Source organism: Sebastes umbrosus, chromosome 3 (assembly GCF_015220745.1).
Source record: "Sebastes umbrosus isolate fSebUmb1 chromosome 3, fSebUmb1.pri, whole genome shotgun sequence".
Lineage (NCBI taxonomy): Eukaryota > Metazoa > Chordata > Actinopteri > Perciformes > Sebastidae > Sebastes > Sebastes umbrosus.
In genome coordinates, this window is record NC_051271.1 from 19,690,837 (window position 1) to 19,708,490 (window position 17,654).

The 17,654-nt window shown below is 42.4% G+C and overlaps 1 protein-coding gene across 8 annotated transcripts in view; it reads right to left on the reverse strand.

Annotated features, from left to right (window-relative positions):
- The window catches only part of si:dkeyp-9d4.3 (caskin-1), a 50,488-nt gene that overhangs the window by 11,461 nt on the left and 21,373 nt on the right, over nt 1–17,654 (reverse strand). For 4 of the 8 annotated variants that reach the window (XM_037764163.1, XM_037764159.1, XM_037764158.1 and 1 more), the window contains exons 9-15: nt 17,092–17,186; nt 15,815–15,929; nt 14,931–15,227; nt 13,288–13,386; nt 12,372–12,556; nt 10,602–10,683; nt 8,649–8,722 (exon numbers count right to left, since the gene is read on the reverse strand). In XM_037764163.1, the coding sequence (XP_037620091.1) occupies nt 8,649–8,722; nt 10,602–10,683; nt 12,372–12,556; nt 13,288–13,386; nt 14,931–15,227; nt 15,815–15,929; nt 17,092–17,186 (947 nt within the window). The remainder of the gene's footprint in view (nt 1–8,648; nt 8,723–10,601; nt 10,684–12,371; nt 12,557–13,287; nt 13,387–14,930; nt 15,228–15,814; nt 15,930–17,091; nt 17,187–17,654) is intronic. The other 4 variants (XM_037764161.1, XM_037764164.1, XM_037764160.1 and 1 more) reach the window with 2 other exon arrangements.

Genomic DNA, 17,654 nt, shown 5'->3' on the forward strand with positions numbered 1-17,654 from the left:
ACTGTCACAGCCTGCTCTAGAACATAGGGAACACTGTAGCAGCCTGCTCTAGAACTTAGGGGAGTAGACTATTGTAGAACACAGCATAGCAGCCTGCTATCGAACACATGGGAGAAGACTGTAGCAGCCTACTCTAGAACACAGGGGAGAAGACTATCATATAACACAGCATAGCAGCCTGCCCTAGAACATGCCTACTCTAGAACATAAGGGAGAAGACTGTAGCAGCCTACTCTAGAACATAAGGGAGAAGACTGTAGTAGCCTATTCTAGAACACAGGACAGAAGACTATAGCAGCCTATTCTAGAACATAGGGGAGAAGACTGTAGCAGCCTATTCTAGAACATAGGGGAGAAGACTGTAGCAGCCTATTCTAGAACACAGGGGAGAAGACTATAGCAGCCTATTCTAGAACACAGGGGAGAAGACTGTAGCAGTCTATTCTAGAACATAGGGGAGGAAACCATAGCAGCCTATTCTAGAACATAGGGGAGAAGACTGTAGCAGCCTACTCTAGAACATAGTGGAGAAGAATGTAGCAGCCTATTCTAGAACATAGGGGAGAAGACTGTAGCAGCCTATTCCAGAACATAGGGGAGAAGACAGTAGCAGCCTATTCTAGAACATAGGGGAGAAGACTGTAGCAGCCTATTCTAGAACATAGTGGAGAAGACTGTAGCAGCCTATTCTAGAACACAGGAGAGAAGACTGTAGCAGCCTATTCTAGAACATAGGAGAGAAGACCGTAGCAGCCTATTCTAGAACATAGGGGAGAAGACTATAACAGCCTATTCTAGAACACAGGAGAGAAGACTATAGCAGCCTACTCTAGAACATAAGGGAGACAATTATAACAGCCTATTCTAGAACACAGGAGAGAAGACTGTAGCAGCCTATTCTAGAACACAGGAGAGAAGACTGTAGCAGCCTATTCTAGAACATAGGGGAGAAGACTATAACAGCCTATTCTAGAACACAGGGGAGAAGACCGTAGCAGCCTATTCTAGAACACAGGAGAGAAGACTGTAGCAGCCTATTCTAGAACACAGGAGAGAAGACTGTAGCAGCCTATTCTAGAACACAGGAGAGAAGACTGTAGCAGCCTATTCTAGAACATAGGAGAGAAGACCGTAGCAGCCTATTCTAGAACATAGGGGAGAAGACTATAACAGCCTATTCTAGAACACAGGAGAGAAGACTATAGCAGCCTACTCTAGAACATAAGGGAGACAATTATAACAGCCTATTCTAGAACACAGGAGAGAAGACTGTAGCAGCCTATTCTAGAACACAGGAGAGAAGACTGTAGCAGCCTATTCTAGAACATAGGGGAGAAGACTATAACAGCCTATTCTAGAACACAGGGGAGAAGACCGTAGCAGCCTATTCTAGAACACAGGAGAGAAGACTGTAGCAGCCTATTCTAGAACACAGGAGAGAAGACTGTAGCAGCCTATTCTAGAACACAGGAGAGAAGACTGTAGCAGCCTATTCTAGAACATAGGGGAGAAGACTATAACAGCCTATTCTAGAACACAGGGGAGAAGACCGTAGCAGCCTATTCTAGAACACAGGAGAGAAGACCGCAGCAGCCTATTCTAGAACACAGGAGAGAAGACTGTAGCAGCCTATTCTAGAACATAGGGGAGGAGACCGTAGCAGCCTATTCTAGAACATAGGGGAGAAGACTGTAGCAGCCTATTCTGGAACACAGGAGAGAAGACTGTAGCAGCCTATTCTAGAACATAGGAGAGAAGACTGTAGCAGCCTATTCTAGAACATAGGGGAGAAGAGCGTAGCAGCCTATTCTAGAACATAGGGGAGAAGACTATAACAGCCTATTCTAGAACATAGGGGAGAAGAGCGTAGCAGCCTATTCTAGAACACAGGGGAGAAGACTATAGCAGCCTATTCTAGAACATAGGGGAGAAGACTATAACAGCCTATTCTAGAACATAGGGGAGAAGACTGTAGCAGCCTATTCTAGAACACAGGGGAGAAGACCATAGCAGCCTATTCTAGAACCCAGGAGAGAAGACTGTAGCAGTCTATTCTAGAACATAGGGGAGGAAACCGTAGCAGCCTATTCTAGAACATAGGGGAGAAGACTGTAGCAGCCTATTCCAGAACATAGGGGAGAAGACTGTAGCAGCCTATTCTAGAACATAGGAGAGAATACCGTAGCAGCCTATTCTAGAACATAGGGGAGAAGACTGTAACAGCCTATTCTAGAACACAGGAGAGAAGACTATAGCAGCCTACTCTAGAACATAAGGGAGACAACTATAACAGCCTATTCTAGAACACAGGAGAGAAGACTGTAGCAGCCTATTCTAGAACACAGGAGAGAAGACTGTAGCAGCCTATTCTAGAACATAGGGGAGAAGACTATAACAGCCTATTCTAGAACACAGGGGAGAAGACCGTAGCAGCCTATTCTAGAACACAGGAGAGAAGACCGCAGCAGCCTATTCTAGAACACAGGAGAGAAGACTGTAGCAGCCTATTCTAGAACATAGGGGAGGAGACCGTAGCAGCCTATTCTAGAACATAGGGGAGAAGACTGTAGCAGCCTATTCTAGAACACAGGAGAGAAGACTGTAGCAGCCTATTCTAGAACACAGGAGAGAAGACTGTAGCAGCCTATTCTAGAACACAGGAGAGAAGACTGTAGCAGCCTATTCTAGAACATAGGGGAGAAGAGCGTAGCAGCCTATTCTAGAACATAGGGGAGAAGACTATAACAGCCTATTCTAGAACACAGGGGAGAAGACTATAGCAGCCTATTCTAGAACATAGGGGAGAAGACTATAACAGCCTATTCTAGAACATAGGGGAGAAGACTATAACAGCCTATTCTAGAACACAGGGGAGAAGACTATAGCAGCCTACTCTAGAACATAGGGGAGAAGACTGTAGCAGGCCTATTCTAGAACACAGGAGAGAAGACTGTAGCAGCCTATTCTAGAACACAGGAGAGAAGACTGTAGCCGCCTATTCCAGAACATAGGGGAGAAGACTGTAGCAGCCTATTCTAGAACACAGGAGAGAAGACTGTAGCAGCCTATTCTAGAACACAGGAGAGAAGACTGTAGCAGCCTATTCTAGAACACAGGAGAGAAGACTGTGGCAGCCTATTCTAGAACACAGGAGAGAAGACTGTAGCAGCCTATTCTAGAACACAGGAGAGAAGACTGTAGCAGCTTATTCTAGAACATAGGAGAGAAGACTGTAGCAGCCTATTCTAGAACACAGGAGAGAAGACTGTAGCAGCCTATTCTAGAACACAGGAGAGAAGACTATAGCAGCCTATTCTAGAACATAGGGGAGAAGACTGTAGCAGCCTATTCTAGAACACAGGGGAGAAGACTGTAGCAGCCTATTCTAGAACACAGGAGAGAAGACTATAGCAGCCTATTCTAGAACATAGGGGAGAAGACTATAGCAGCCTATTCTAGAACATAGGAGAGAAGACTGTAGCAGCCTATTCTAGAATACAGGAGAGAAGACTGTAGCAGCCTATTCCAGAACATAGGGGAGAAGACTGTACCAGCCTATTCTAGAACACAGGAGAGAAGACTGTAGCAGCCTATTCTAGAACACAGGAGAGAAGACTGTAGCAGCCTATTCTAGAACACAGGAGAGAAGACTATAGCAGCCTATTCTAGAACATAGGAGAGAAGACTGTAGCAGCCTATTCTAGAACACAGGAGAGAAGACTGTAGCAGCCTATTCTAGAACATAGGGGAGAAGACTATAGCAGCCTATTCTAGAACATAGGAGAGAAGACTGTAGCAGCCTATTCCAGAACATAGGGGAGAAGACTGTAGCAGCCTATTCTAGAACACAGGAGAGAAGACTATAGCAGCCTACTCTAGAACATAAGGGAGACAACTATAACAGCCTATTCTAGAACACAGGAGAGAAGACTGTAGCAGCCTATTCTAGAACACAGGAGAGAAGACTGTAGCAGCCTATTCTAGAACACAGGAGAGAAGACTGTAGCAGCCTATTCTAGAACATAGGGGAGAAGACTATAGCAGCCTATTCTAGAACATAGGAGAGAAGACTGTAGCAGCCTATTCCAGAACATAGGGGAGAAGACTGTAGCAGCCTATTCTAGAACACAGGAGAGAAGACTGTAGCAGCCTATTCTAGAACACAGGAGAGAAGACTGTAGCAGCCTATTCTAGAACACAGGAGAGAAGACTGTAGCAGCCTATTCTAGAACATAGGAGAGAAGACTGTAGCAGCCTATTCTAGAACACAGGAGAGAAGACTGTAGCAGCCTATTCTAGAACACAGGAGAGAAGACTGTAGCAGCCTATTCTAGAACATAGGGGAGAAGACTATAACAGCCTATTCTAGAACACAGGGGAGAAGACCGTAGCAGCCTATTCTAGAACACAGGAGAGAAGACCGCAGCAGCCTATTCTAGAACACAGGAGAGAAGACTGTAGCAGCCTATTCTAGAACATAGGGGAGGAGACCGTAGCAGCCTATTCTAGAACATAGGGGAGAAGACTGTAGCAGCCTATTCTGGAACACAGGAGAGAAGACTGTAGCAGCCTATTCTAGAACATAGGAGAGAAGACTGTAGCAGCCTATTCTAGAACATAGGGGAGAAGAGCGTAGCAGCCTATTCTAGAACATAGGGGAGAAGACTATAACAGCCTATTCTAGAACATAGGGGAGAAGAGCGTAGCAGCCTATTCTAGAACACAGGGGAGAAGACTATAGCAGCCTATTCTAGAACATAGGGGAGAAGACTATAACAGCCTATTCTAGAACATAGGGGAGAAGACTGTAGCAGCCTATTCTAGAACACAGGGGAGAAGACCATAGCAGCCTATTCTAGAACCCAGGAGAGAAGACTGTAGCAGTCTATTCTAGAACATAGGGGAGGAAACCGTAGCAGCCTATTCTAGAACATAGGGGAGAAGACTGTAGCAGCCTATTCCAGAACATAGGGGAGAAGACTGTAGCAGCCTATTCTAGAACATAGGAGAGAATACCGTAGCAGCCTATTCTAGAACATAGGGGAGAAGACTGTAACAGCCTATTCTAGAACACAGGAGAGAAGACTATAGCAGCCTACTCTAGAACATAAGGGAGACAACTATAACAGCCTATTCTAGAACACAGGAGAGAAGACTGTAGCAGCCTATTCTAGAACACAGGAGAGAAGACTGTAGCAGCCTATTCTAGAACATAGGGGAGAAGACTATAACAGCCTATTCTAGAACACAGGGGAGAAGACCGTAGCAGCCTATTCTAGAACACAGGAGAGAAGACCGCAGCAGCCTATTCTAGAACACAGGAGAGAAGACTGTAGCAGCCTATTCTAGAACATAGGGGAGGAGACCGTAGCAGCCTATTCTAGAACATAGGGGAGAAGACTGTAGCAGCCTATTCTAGAACACAGGAGAGAAGACTGTAGCAGCCTATTCTAGAACACAGGAGAGAAGACTGTAGCAGCCTATTCTAGAACACAGGAGAGAAGACTGTAGCAGCCTATTCTAGAACATAGGGGAGAAGAGCGTAGCAGCCTATTCTAGAACATAGGGGAGAAGACTATAACAGCCTATTCTAGAACACAGGGGAGAAGACTATAGCAGCCTATTCTAGAACATAGGGGAGAAGACTATAACAGCCTATTCTAGAACATAGGGGAGAAGACTATAACAGCCTATTCTAGAACACAGGGGAGAAGACTATAGCAGCCTACTCTAGAACATAGGGGAGAAGACTGTAGCAGCCTATTCTAGAACACAGGAGAGAAGACTGTAGCAGCCTATTCTAGAACACAGGAGAGAAGACTGTAGCCGCCTATTCCAGAACATAGGGGAGAAGACTGTAGCAGCCTATTCTAGAACACAGGAGAGAAGACTGTAGCAGCCTATTCTAGAACACAGGAGAGAAGACTGTAGCAGCCTATTCTAGAACACAGGAGAGAAGACTGTGGCAGCCTATTCTAGAACACAGGAGAGAAGACTGTAGCAGCCTATTCTAGAACACAGGAGAGAAGACTGTAGCAGCTTATTCTAGAACATAGGAGAGAAGACTGTAGCAGCCTATTCTAGAACACAGGAGAGAAGACTGTAGCAGCCTATTCTAGAACACAGGAGAGAAGACTATAGCAGCCTATTCTAGAACATAGGGGAGAAGACTGTAGCAGCCTATTCTAGAACACAGGGGAGAAGACTTTAGCAGCCTATTCTAGAACACAGGAGAGAAGACTATAGCAGCCTATTCTAGAACATAGGGGAGAAGACTATAGCAGCCTATTCTAGAACATAGGAGAGAAGACTGTAGCAGCCTATTCTAGAATACAGGAGAGAAGACTGTAGCAGCCTATTCCAGAACATAGGGGAGAAGACTGTACCAGCCTATTCTAGAACACAGGAGAGAAGACTGTAGCAGCCTATTCTAGAACACAGGAGAGAAGACTGTAGCAGCCTATTCTAGAACACAGGAGAGAAGACTATAGCAGCCTATTCTAGAACATAGGAGAGAAGACTGTAGCAGCCTATTCTAGAACACAGGAGAGAAGACTGTAGCAGCCTATTCTAGAACATAGGGGAGAAGACTATAGCAGCCTATTCTAGAACATAGGAGAGAAGACTGTAGCAGCCTATTCCAGAACATAGGGGAGAAGACTGTAGCAGCCTATTCTAGAACACAGGAGAGAAGACTATAGCAGCCTACTCTAGAACATAAGGGAGACAACTATAACAGCCTATTCTAGAACACAGGAGAAAAGACTGTAGCAGCCTATTCTAGAACACAGGAGAGAAGACTGTAGCAGCCTATTCTAGAACACAGGAGAGAAGACTGTAGCAGCCTATTCTAGAACATAGGGGAGAAGACTATAGCAGCCTATTCTAGAACATAGGAGAGAAGACTGTAGCAGCCTATTCCAGAACATAGGGGAGAAGACTGTAGCAGCCTATTCTAGAACACAGGAGAGAAGACTGTAGCAGCCTATTCTAGAACACAGGAGAGAAGACTGTAGCAGCCTATTCTAGAACACAGGAGAGAAGACTGTAGCAGCCTATTCTAGAACATAGGAGAGAAGACTGTAGCAGCCTATTCTAGAACACAGGAGAGAAGACTGTAGCAGCCTATTCTAGAACACAGGAGAGAAGACTGTAGCAGCCTATTCTAGAACATAGGGGAGAAGACTATAGCAGCCTATTCTAGAACATAGGAGAGAAGACTGTAGCAGCCTATTCCAGAACATAGGGGAGAAGACTGTAGCAGCCTATTCTAGAACACAGGAGAGAAGACAGTAGCAGCCTATTCTAGAACACAGGAGAGAAGACTGTAGCAGCCTATTCTAGAACATAGGAGAGAAGACTGTAGCAGCCTATTCTAGAACACAGGAGAGAAGACTGTAGCAGCCTATTCTAGAACATAGGGGAGGAGACCGTAGCAGCCTATTCTAGAACATAGGGGAGAAGACTATAGCAGCCTATTCTAGAACATAGGAGAGAAGACTGTAGCAGCCTATTCCAGAACATAGGAGAGAAGACTGTAGCAGCCTATTCTAGAACACAGGAGAGAAGACTGTAGCAGCCTATTCTAGAACACAGGAGAGAAGACTGTAGCAGCCTATTCTAGAACACAGGAGAGAAGACTGTAGCAGCCTATTCTAGAACATAGGGGAGGAGACCGTAGCAGCCTATTCTAGAACACAGGGGAGAAGACTGTAGCAGCCTATTCTAGAACACAGGGGAGAAGACTGTTCTAGAAAACAGTACAGAAACTTCCATTGTAATCCCCAAATTCAACCCTGCTAAATCTAAAAAGCATTCACCAGCAAGGAATGGGAACCTGTTCTGGAATATAAAATAAAGACCTGTTCAACTTGTCAGTTTGTCTTACAGAACAAATATCCAAGGTGCTCAACACCAGCACAAATTCAAAGGACAATACTCCCTAAATGTATGCTCAAAACTGTTTCTAACAAACTGCTACTAAAATACGCAGTAGGATCACTTCGGGGTCTTCAGTAGTAATACTGTAAATGGATCTCGTTCTTTAATCCACTAAGGGTTAGTGGGAAAGAATGTTTTTTACTAATTTGTGTTGACTGACCCCTTTACGGGTCAAATTAAATCTTTTTTTGAAAAACACTGGTTATATTTTGTGAATGAATTTAGTGTTAAAGAATGTTGGATGAGATCAGCCAATGAGGACACGCTACTGCTTTCACTTCTGTGACGGAAAACTGCTGTTGCCTGGCAACCACTGAATGCTTGCTTCCGGGACACACACAGTGAATTTAACCCTCAGCTTTACGGAGCACACAGCGTCGGTTCTAGAGCAGAGCAGCAGCATGTGGAGGCCTGCTGGTGTGTAGTGTGGTGTGAGGACAGGGGGGTGGGCAGAGGGACAGAAGGCAAGACAGCGACTGACTCCTCCACGTGTCTGTCACTCTGCGTGTCTCCATGGTGACACACTCGCATGCCCATCCTCAGGGTGTCATCTGTTCAGGTGCCACCCTGGCCGACACCTCACTGTGCCCACTGAACCCACCCTGGTAGATGCCTTTCTCTCAAACCAAAGCACTGGTTGAGAGGAAACGGGAGCAACACAAAGAGGGAGGCTCCAGAGTGAAGCAATCTGCCATCCAAGAACTCACTTTCCCATCATCCTCCTCTGTCTTCCGTTCAAACGATCGCTGTTCGTGAACTGTGCAACTGGAGGAGCCTTGAGGTGGAGGTGGAGAGGTGAGACAAGGGAGAGAAACAAGAGGGGAAAAGATCAAATATATTACTTTTAGCAGTAAAGGACAATTTTGTTATTTCACTCTTTTGTATTTTGTTAGAATACATTTTTACATCAACCATTTTGTATGTCTAGCAAACATTTTGTTTTAATTTGTATAAATTCACTTTGGCCTTGCGAATGTCACATGACATATTTCTATTTTATGTATCAAACTAGTTATTTATAAAATGCTTTTCTGGGCAGTGCTTTAGTTTCTGTGCCCTGGAGTTTATTAATTTCTTAGAGCAGAGTTAATTTGTAACTGATTATTACAAAGAAACATGTAATTATTTACAAATTATAGTGGAAACGAGTACTGTACTTCCTTGTTCATAGAAAATAGAAGACGCTTGTTTCATTCAATTATGAGTTCATATTTTTGCAGTCAATTCTAGTTAATTATTTGCAAAATGAAGATCTTCTTATGAACTTTTCTTCTTCTGAAATCAATTCTTACGAGAACTCTGTTCTAATAAATTATTAACAACTTAAGGAACCTGGAAACTGAAATGGTGCCTTGTTGCAAAGCCAAGGAATTGTCTTATCTAGTGATCAAGTGCAGTCTTTGAGGATGAGAAGCAGTGGAGGAATTAAATGAAGCTTGGTTTATATTGCCTGTGTAGTTCTTCATAATAATTTTGGCAGCAGCGTTCGGAGTTGGCAGTCTCGGTGGTGCTGTTTTAGCACCACACTTCCCACATATCACTTAAACCAGTAGAGTGACAGCAGACTAAAATATGCTAATTTATATCGCTTCTGTCAAAGTGAGAGTAATAAATTAACTACAATTACAAGCACATTGCCCAAATTTCAGTGGGAAACCCGAGACACCGTATAAATGTATGTGCGTATAAATACATCAAATGTGTTTTATAGACACATTGTAAATTTACTACTTTCGTAGCCCAAAGCAAATACTCAATGGATAACAAGAGCACAAGTGAAGTTGTGCAGTAAATGCCTTATCAGGAATGAAGTTTACATGTTACATCAGCCAATATATTCATTAATAAAGTTATTCAATATACATTATGCCGCGGTTAATAAATGACAGCAAAACTTGCCAGACTAAACTTAAAAAAATGCTCATTTCAACATCAATTTCAGAGCATCATCTGCTGATTCTTTAGCAGATTTACTGGAGTTTTATATGATGAGTGCTTTTCATTCTAAGGCTGATGTTATCCGACTGTACTTATACCTTTCTTTTCATGATTTCCTCTTTGAATGTAACAGTGAAGCATTTGAATTTTTGCAGTATGTCTCTTCATCTGTGGTGGCTATTGCTGCTCAGACTAATCACACTTTAGTTTTTATTTTGCTTATTACAAGCAGCTAAAGCGTAAAACCATCCTTAGAACTAAAAAAGATTACTCCCAGGACAGAGCGACCTGTCCCTGGCTGTTTAGAACAACATTTTAGAGCAGCTTTTATAAATAAAGCATAACTTATATTACTATTATTCAAGGACGGGGGCAGGAAATGCTGCATTTGTCTGATATGAACAGACAGGTGGTCTTTAGAGGGCCAGGTTGACTAAAAGTGATATGAAGGAAAAAAAAAAGATTTATAAAAGCAGCGATCATAAAAAGGCCGGAGGCACTTGTTGTACTTTTGAACACATCTTTTTCAATTGCTATCATTTTACTACAGACAGAATGCTTTCTTTGAATCAGCAATGGTAGAATTCAAGGACGGACTTTGTAGTATCTGTTTGAATCAATGATGTCTTTCATCAATTAGCAGAAGGCAGCAGCAAAACAGACATGAAAAATAGCACAAATCATGTTAAGCCGAATCTTTTATGTTGAGTTTGTGTGCTTACTCGCTGACTGCTCAACAGACTGCGACTGCTCCAAGAGATGCTCCTTGGCTTTTACCGACTGGGCCAGCACGGTGGCCAGGAGCTAAAACACAAACACACACACACACACTCACAAAATGAAACATTTACTCAAGCATAATCATTCACATCCCAGAGGTCCCTTGTGACTCAGTTCAGTGGACTAAGTGCTCATATAACAGACAGATTCGGGCTTCCTCTTCCTGCATTTCCTGCATTTTACCAACAACAGATGCAGCAGAAATCCCTGAATAAATACTTCTTTAAATAGACAATGTCCTTCTAGTGAAATATGGGAGCACCATCCAATTTAGCTAATTGCTAATTCAGTATTTCTTTAAGGTAGTACCTAAAAATAGACATCCGTAAATTACATTTAGAATGTGCTAAAGGTGTTAGAGAGCAGACCTGGAGGGTGACATCACAGATTATAAAATGAAAGCACACAAGACAATGGAAGAAAAAAATCAACATCATGCACAGACAAAAATTCACTAAAGACACTTCACTGTTTTGAATCTAGTTAGCAAGTTTGTGTTGCTGCGGGGGCCAACTGTTATATTGATCAGCTGTGCCCTTAAAAATACATATAATACTTGTGCTCAAATGCCATTGCAGGTTTTTTTTAAGTATGATATCATGGTGCACTTAAAGGGCCAGTGTGTAGCATTTCGGGGGATCTATTAGCAGAAATGGAATATAATATTCATAACTATATTTTCATTAGTGTATAATCACCTGAAACTAAGAATCGTTGTGTTTTCGTTAGCTTAGAATGAGCCCTTCATGTCTACATTGGGAGTGTGTCCTCTTCACGGAGTTCGCCATATTGGTCCGTCATATTTCTAAAGTAGCCCAGAACGGACAAACTGAACACCGGCTCTAGAGAGAGACTTTCACGTTTTTATGACACCTGAAAGCCACCGTAGTTCTCCGACACGCTTTTGAAACTGCGGTAACGTGAGCCGCAGAGTGCAAAACCGTGTTACCGCCAGCCGCCGTCAGACTTCCATTACTTCTAAAGTAGTGTTATTATGGTATGGATGGCCTCTGAGCGAGGTGAACAACATTACCACGGTTTTGCACTCGCTGGCTCACTTTACCATAGTCTTGGAAAGGGAGGAGTGAGCGGAGGGGTATTCAGTTGGTTGCAATCTGCAACCACACCACTAAATGCCACCAAATCCTACACACTGTACCTTTAAATAAGTAAATATCAGACTCAAATCATACAAATACTACTAATACAACAGTAGCTGATGTAGTTTAGGACAACATACATATTGACAATTTCACTTGCATATTTCATCATTCTACCAAGATATACTGTTCATACATATGTGCTGTAATCTACCACCAATGACAGATGGTGAGGAGCATAAAAATATTCAGGGATAGAGATAGACAGAGTTTAGAATTTAACTGTTACAGTTTGTTCAGAAAAGGTTGATGTTGTCATTTACAGGCTTAGTTTTACTGTGTAATTGATAAAAAGGACAAACCAAAAGGCCACCTTCTTAATGCACCTGTCTGTACTGTTGAAAAAAGCGCTGCTGATCTCTCCGGCGGAAGAACAAACTGAGCAGGAAACAGAACTGTGGTTAACCAGGTGACTAGGGTTGTGTTTGTTTCCTGAAAATGTTTTTCTGTTTCCCAGAAACAACGTGTTTGTTGTTTTTGTAAAGATCCAGTTAGCAATGTGGAAACGTGTGCAAACAAGTGCATGTGAATAAAAGCAAAGAGTCTCTTTACCTTCACCCCTTCAGCTTGTGCGTGCAGGCCTGGAGCGTTAAGGCCGTGTGTGTTGACCCCTGGTGTGGGTGCCGGATGTGGACTGGGTGCGGGGGTGGTCAGAACATGTGTGTTTCCAGAGCTCTGCAAGCTACTGGTTGACCGAATACTGCCGATGCTGCCCACGCTGCCGCTGCGCTCGGCACCTTCACACACAAACACACACATTGCAGGATACAGTGGTGAAAAGTAGCCAAGTACTTTTACTCGAGTACTGTACTTAAGTACAATTTTGAGGTATGTGTACCTCCACTACATTTCAGAGGAAAATATTGTACTTTTTACTCCACTACATTTATTTGACTAATATAGTTTCTGATTACAAAAAAACAAATCAGTTGCTGCTGTAGTTTCCCCCCGAAATTGTTCAAATAGTTTCACTTAAATAACTGTTTGAATCCCAAAGAGATCTCCTACATTTTGCAAAAATCAGAGAAAAGATCTGAGAAAAGTGTAAAACATTAATAGAAATTTGTGTAGCAGAACTTTGTTTTTTCTTTTCTACCTGATAAATCATCTCACAACCCCTCAGATTTATTTTGTGACCCTGTGTCTGACCCCAGGGTTGGGAACCACTGAACTTAACTACTGATATAATATATAATATAATATAAATATAATAATATATCATTTGCCAAACAAGTACTTTTGATACTTTAAGTACAATTTGATTATAATACTTTTGTACTTTTAATTAAGTAAGATTTTAAATGAATGGCTTTTACTTGTAATGGAGTACTTATATATTGTGGTATTGGTACTTTTACTTAAATAAAAGATCGGAGTACTTCTTCCACCACTGGCAGTGGAACCTCCTCCTCCATCCTCAAATACGTAGTTTCACATTGTTACCAGAAAACACACTTGTGTGTTTTACCTGACAGCGGTTTGCGTAGCACCCAGATTTCCTCACTGGTGCTGCTCTGCTGTCCCAGAGTTGGAGAACCTTGAGGACTCAGCTCAGCGGTCCGCGCACCTGTCACACACACGACACACACACAAAAAACACGCACAAAACACACGCACACATATTTGTTACTGCCACTATTTTATTCTATTTTTGAAGAAAATTCTTATTAGCAAAACTGCAGCAACTAACCAACAGCTTCACAGATTCATAAGATAATGTGTGTAATATAGTTTCATATATAAATGTGTTTTAACACCAGCAAACACTCACAAATATACACTCACTCACCTACACATTCATAAACACGTAATTATTCATAGTGGTTGTCTAAATAATTTTGAGACTTAGGCAGGTTCATCATAAGGTTGTCTGCACAATATTAACAATTACTGTGCAGACAAGCACTGTTCAAAACACAATTACTTTATTTTAAATATAACATCCAATGATTCAAGCTAAATTATAGGAATATATATATAAAAAATGGTGAATAATGCCTCTCAAATTTTTATCTGATATGTATAGTAAGTGAAGTTATAAAAATGGTGCCATTAATTTGGATATTTCAGTTAAAGGGTCAGTTCACCCAAATGACAAGAAAGCTATTCCAGTAGAGTGGAAGTGAATAGAGTGCTGCAGGGATGATGTATTTTTGTAGGCCAACCAGGAAGTTAGCATCGCCCTGGTTCCCTCGACAAAAAGCCAATGGGATTTTTCCATTGGGTTTTGGATTATTGCAGAAAATAAACTCTGTGGAAAACAAACGTTTATGATACTTACACGTTTTGTTCAGGTAATATGTTTGTTCAAGATAATCTCCACAAATGAACACCACTTTTATGATTTTCGAAGCATAAATGCAATCACTAGAAGTAAAAAGCTAACGTTAGGCTATAGACCGACTACACCACGGTCGCATGAGCGTGAGTATACACAACGAGGCTGTAAAGGAGGCCTAGTGTTCGTCAAGATGACGTTTAGTAGTCTCATTTAGCCACTTGTTAGCAACCACCTTTTTTAAGAGGCATAAAAGCTTAAAAATTCACAAATTGGGTAATAACTGACATATTTCATATCCAAGAACAAAACATTAAAAATCTCTTAATCTTGTGTTAACCACAGACCTTATTTCAGACTTCTAACTACAAACCCATTCAAAAAACCCATTGACTTCCAGACGAGGAAACTGGAAGTGCTAAAATGCTAACTAATTTCCGGGATTTAGGACTCAGTCCTGCAATAACTCTATAAATGCAGCACGGAAAAATGATGCTTCAAAAACAGAAAAGGAAATGTCCTGGTCGATTAGGATAATCCATAGACTTAGCTCCGGAGGGTTTCCATAGTTTTTTTCCACCTTTGGCAGAAAATAGTTCCTAATGAAATAATATGGAAGCAGAAATATGTCAGCATGGCTCGACACCACAATGAGTAAGTGGGTAAATATACCTATTCGTCGTTAGGGTGAACTGATCCTTTAATATATAATATAATATAATATAATACATATGTTACGCTGGAACATGTGATAATATATTCTATATGTGTTCTTGTCAAACAGCATGGAAAGGATGCTTATCTGTGATTTAAAGTGACACTACAGTATGTACCTGTCTGACTCTGCTGCTCCTGAGAAGTGGAGAGAGGAGGAGGAGGAGGGGGAGGAGGAGGAGGAGGAGGAGGAGGAGGAGGAGTGGACAGAGAAGGAGGAGAGATGGGAAGAGGAACGTACCCAAAGGAGGAGAACCGTGGGAGGGACTGTGCGTTGGGGTGAGGGGGAGGAGGGGGAGGCAGATGCAGGGGGAGGACTTTGGAGGGGGGGTATGAGTGTCCGTTGATCGTGGATATGGGACAGGGGTTGGGCCTGCGGAGCAGGAGGGTGTGGCACTGCTGGGAGGGGGAGTGACCTGGACACGAGCCAGGAGGAGGGAGGTGCAAAACAACAACAACACAACAACAACAACAACAACTGATCAGTCAACTTGAAACAAAACAAATCTAATCAGATCTGAAAATGTACGAAATAATAACTGATTAAAATCAAAATGTGAGAAAATAATACATCCATATATCCACAGGGAATATATCACTTTAAAATTAAAATACAATATCACTATAGCAACAAAGCAAACAAACAATATGAACAAAAAGCATCACAATCTAGCAGGGTGGGTTGGTTGGGTTTTATTTATTAGGGAGGGTGACAAAAGGAGCAGAGATATAGAGGGAGGGAGGGAGGGAGGAGGGAGAAGGGTTGGCACCAATAGAGGACAGTATTGATCAATGGAGATGATTGACAGGTTGGGAAAAAACAGCCTAAAGAGGCCGATGATTCTGCAGCTAGCTACGACTAATGACCAGCTGTAGCTGCAGAACAGCTGCTGAACTCACACACATGCGAAAGCACACACACATCCTCCCACACACACACACACACACACACACCCACACCCACACACACAAACACACATACAGCTGTGATGTGGGTGGTCACCTGCCCTCTTGATGACTTCCACCATGTTGGAGGGGAAGTAGCCCACACGGTCATTTCCTGTGCGGTTGTCATGAATACAGCCTTTCCATCGGCCATCAGAGTGCTGCTCCAAAACCTGTCAACACACACACATAGAGTTCACAGAGATCAGATTATCGTCATGGCCACAGACAGCGGTGGCCGTTCACCTGGATGCAGCCCACCAACACACCTGCTGGCCATCAGCTCCTCATGGCTCCCAGCTCACCACACACCTGGCTGCAGTCAGTTCATCAACCCACAGTATATCAAACCCCGGCTTTCCTTCCACTTATCGACAACTTATTCCCTCTGCTTCCACGATGTTCTCCTGCCATTAACTCACCATGTCATCTCCTGCCATCTGTAATTCCTGCAATAAACCTGTTAACTGCCTCCTATCGCTGACAAACTGACTGCAGTTCCTTTTTGTTGCTGGATCTTGGATACGTTACATGATTGCTGGATAACTACAGGGTTGCCAACTTTTTGCTGGATACACTAACGTTACATGGATGCCGAACTAACATAACAACCGGGCTCTTCTTCACTTCCCTGGAGTCAACACGAGCGGATAACCAACTGGACGCAGAACCGGAGTGTATTTCACCGTGTGACCGTGAGTAAGCTGCACCTTGTTAGTGTTTTTCCCTTGTGAGTAAGACTGTATTTCCCCGGTGTATGACCTGATACTAACTTATAACACAACAAAATACCGTCGCTAATTAAATCCATGCTCTACTTTATATCCTTAGCTTATATTTAGTTTTTTTCATGGTTCAATAAGTTAGAATAGTAACATAATTTAAAAAATATCATATCTAAACATCCTAATAAATCTATAGCTGTATAGCCTTTTTAGATGAGGCCCCAGGCAGTTACCTACCTTAGGCCTACCTAACGGTAAAGTCTGCCCCTGGTGTTTATGCCGTACGCAGCAGTTACACCTGGCCGTTAATGGTTTTAAGTAATTAGTCACAACTAATCTCTATGTAAGAACTGGTTAGTGTGGTGCAATCCATTTTGATTTAGTGATGTGTTAGTATCCACTTAGTAAATAGTCCTACTTAGCTACGTCATAACAAGGCTAAGTTTGAACTTATGGACTAGTACAACTGGCTCCCGGTATTTAATTGAAAGTTTTACAAAACCTACGCAGTGTTGTGGCAATCTATGTTCATATGTCAATGTCTATCTATGAAGAACAGGTTGAGAAATGTAGGCTGTTACATTTTGGGACGATCATCTGATCTATGTACCGTGATAATGTCTCCAGCTTTGATGTTGAGGCTGGTCAGGTCGTAGTTGTTGCAGTAATCCTTCAGCGCACGCACCTGCATCGCAGCCGAGGCATCTATAGGACAAGAGTTTAGTATGAGTGTAGCAGTGGAGTTGAGTAGAGTCAAGTAGAGGACAAGAGCACTAGCTGAGAGTTTCAGGTATTTGGAAAAAGTAGAACAGAAAGTCAGGAGGGAGCAGAAGACAATAGAGAGGAAGGCAGTATGGGTGAGGAGCATGCACTGTTTGCTTCTATGCTGCTGGTGAATGTATGAATGCATGTAATTTACCTAATAAATTCAGTAAATTAACACAACATTTGGGATTAAAATCTGACCTGTAATTTAGTAATTAATAGAATATAGTAAAAAGACATTCTTAAAGGAACAGTGTGTAACATTTCAGGGGATCTATTAGCAGAAAGGGAATATAATCATAAATATGTTTTCATTAATGTATAATCACCTGAAACTAAGAATCGTTGTGTTTTCGTTAGCTTAGAATGAGCCCTTCATATCTACATAGGGAGCAGGACCTCTTCACG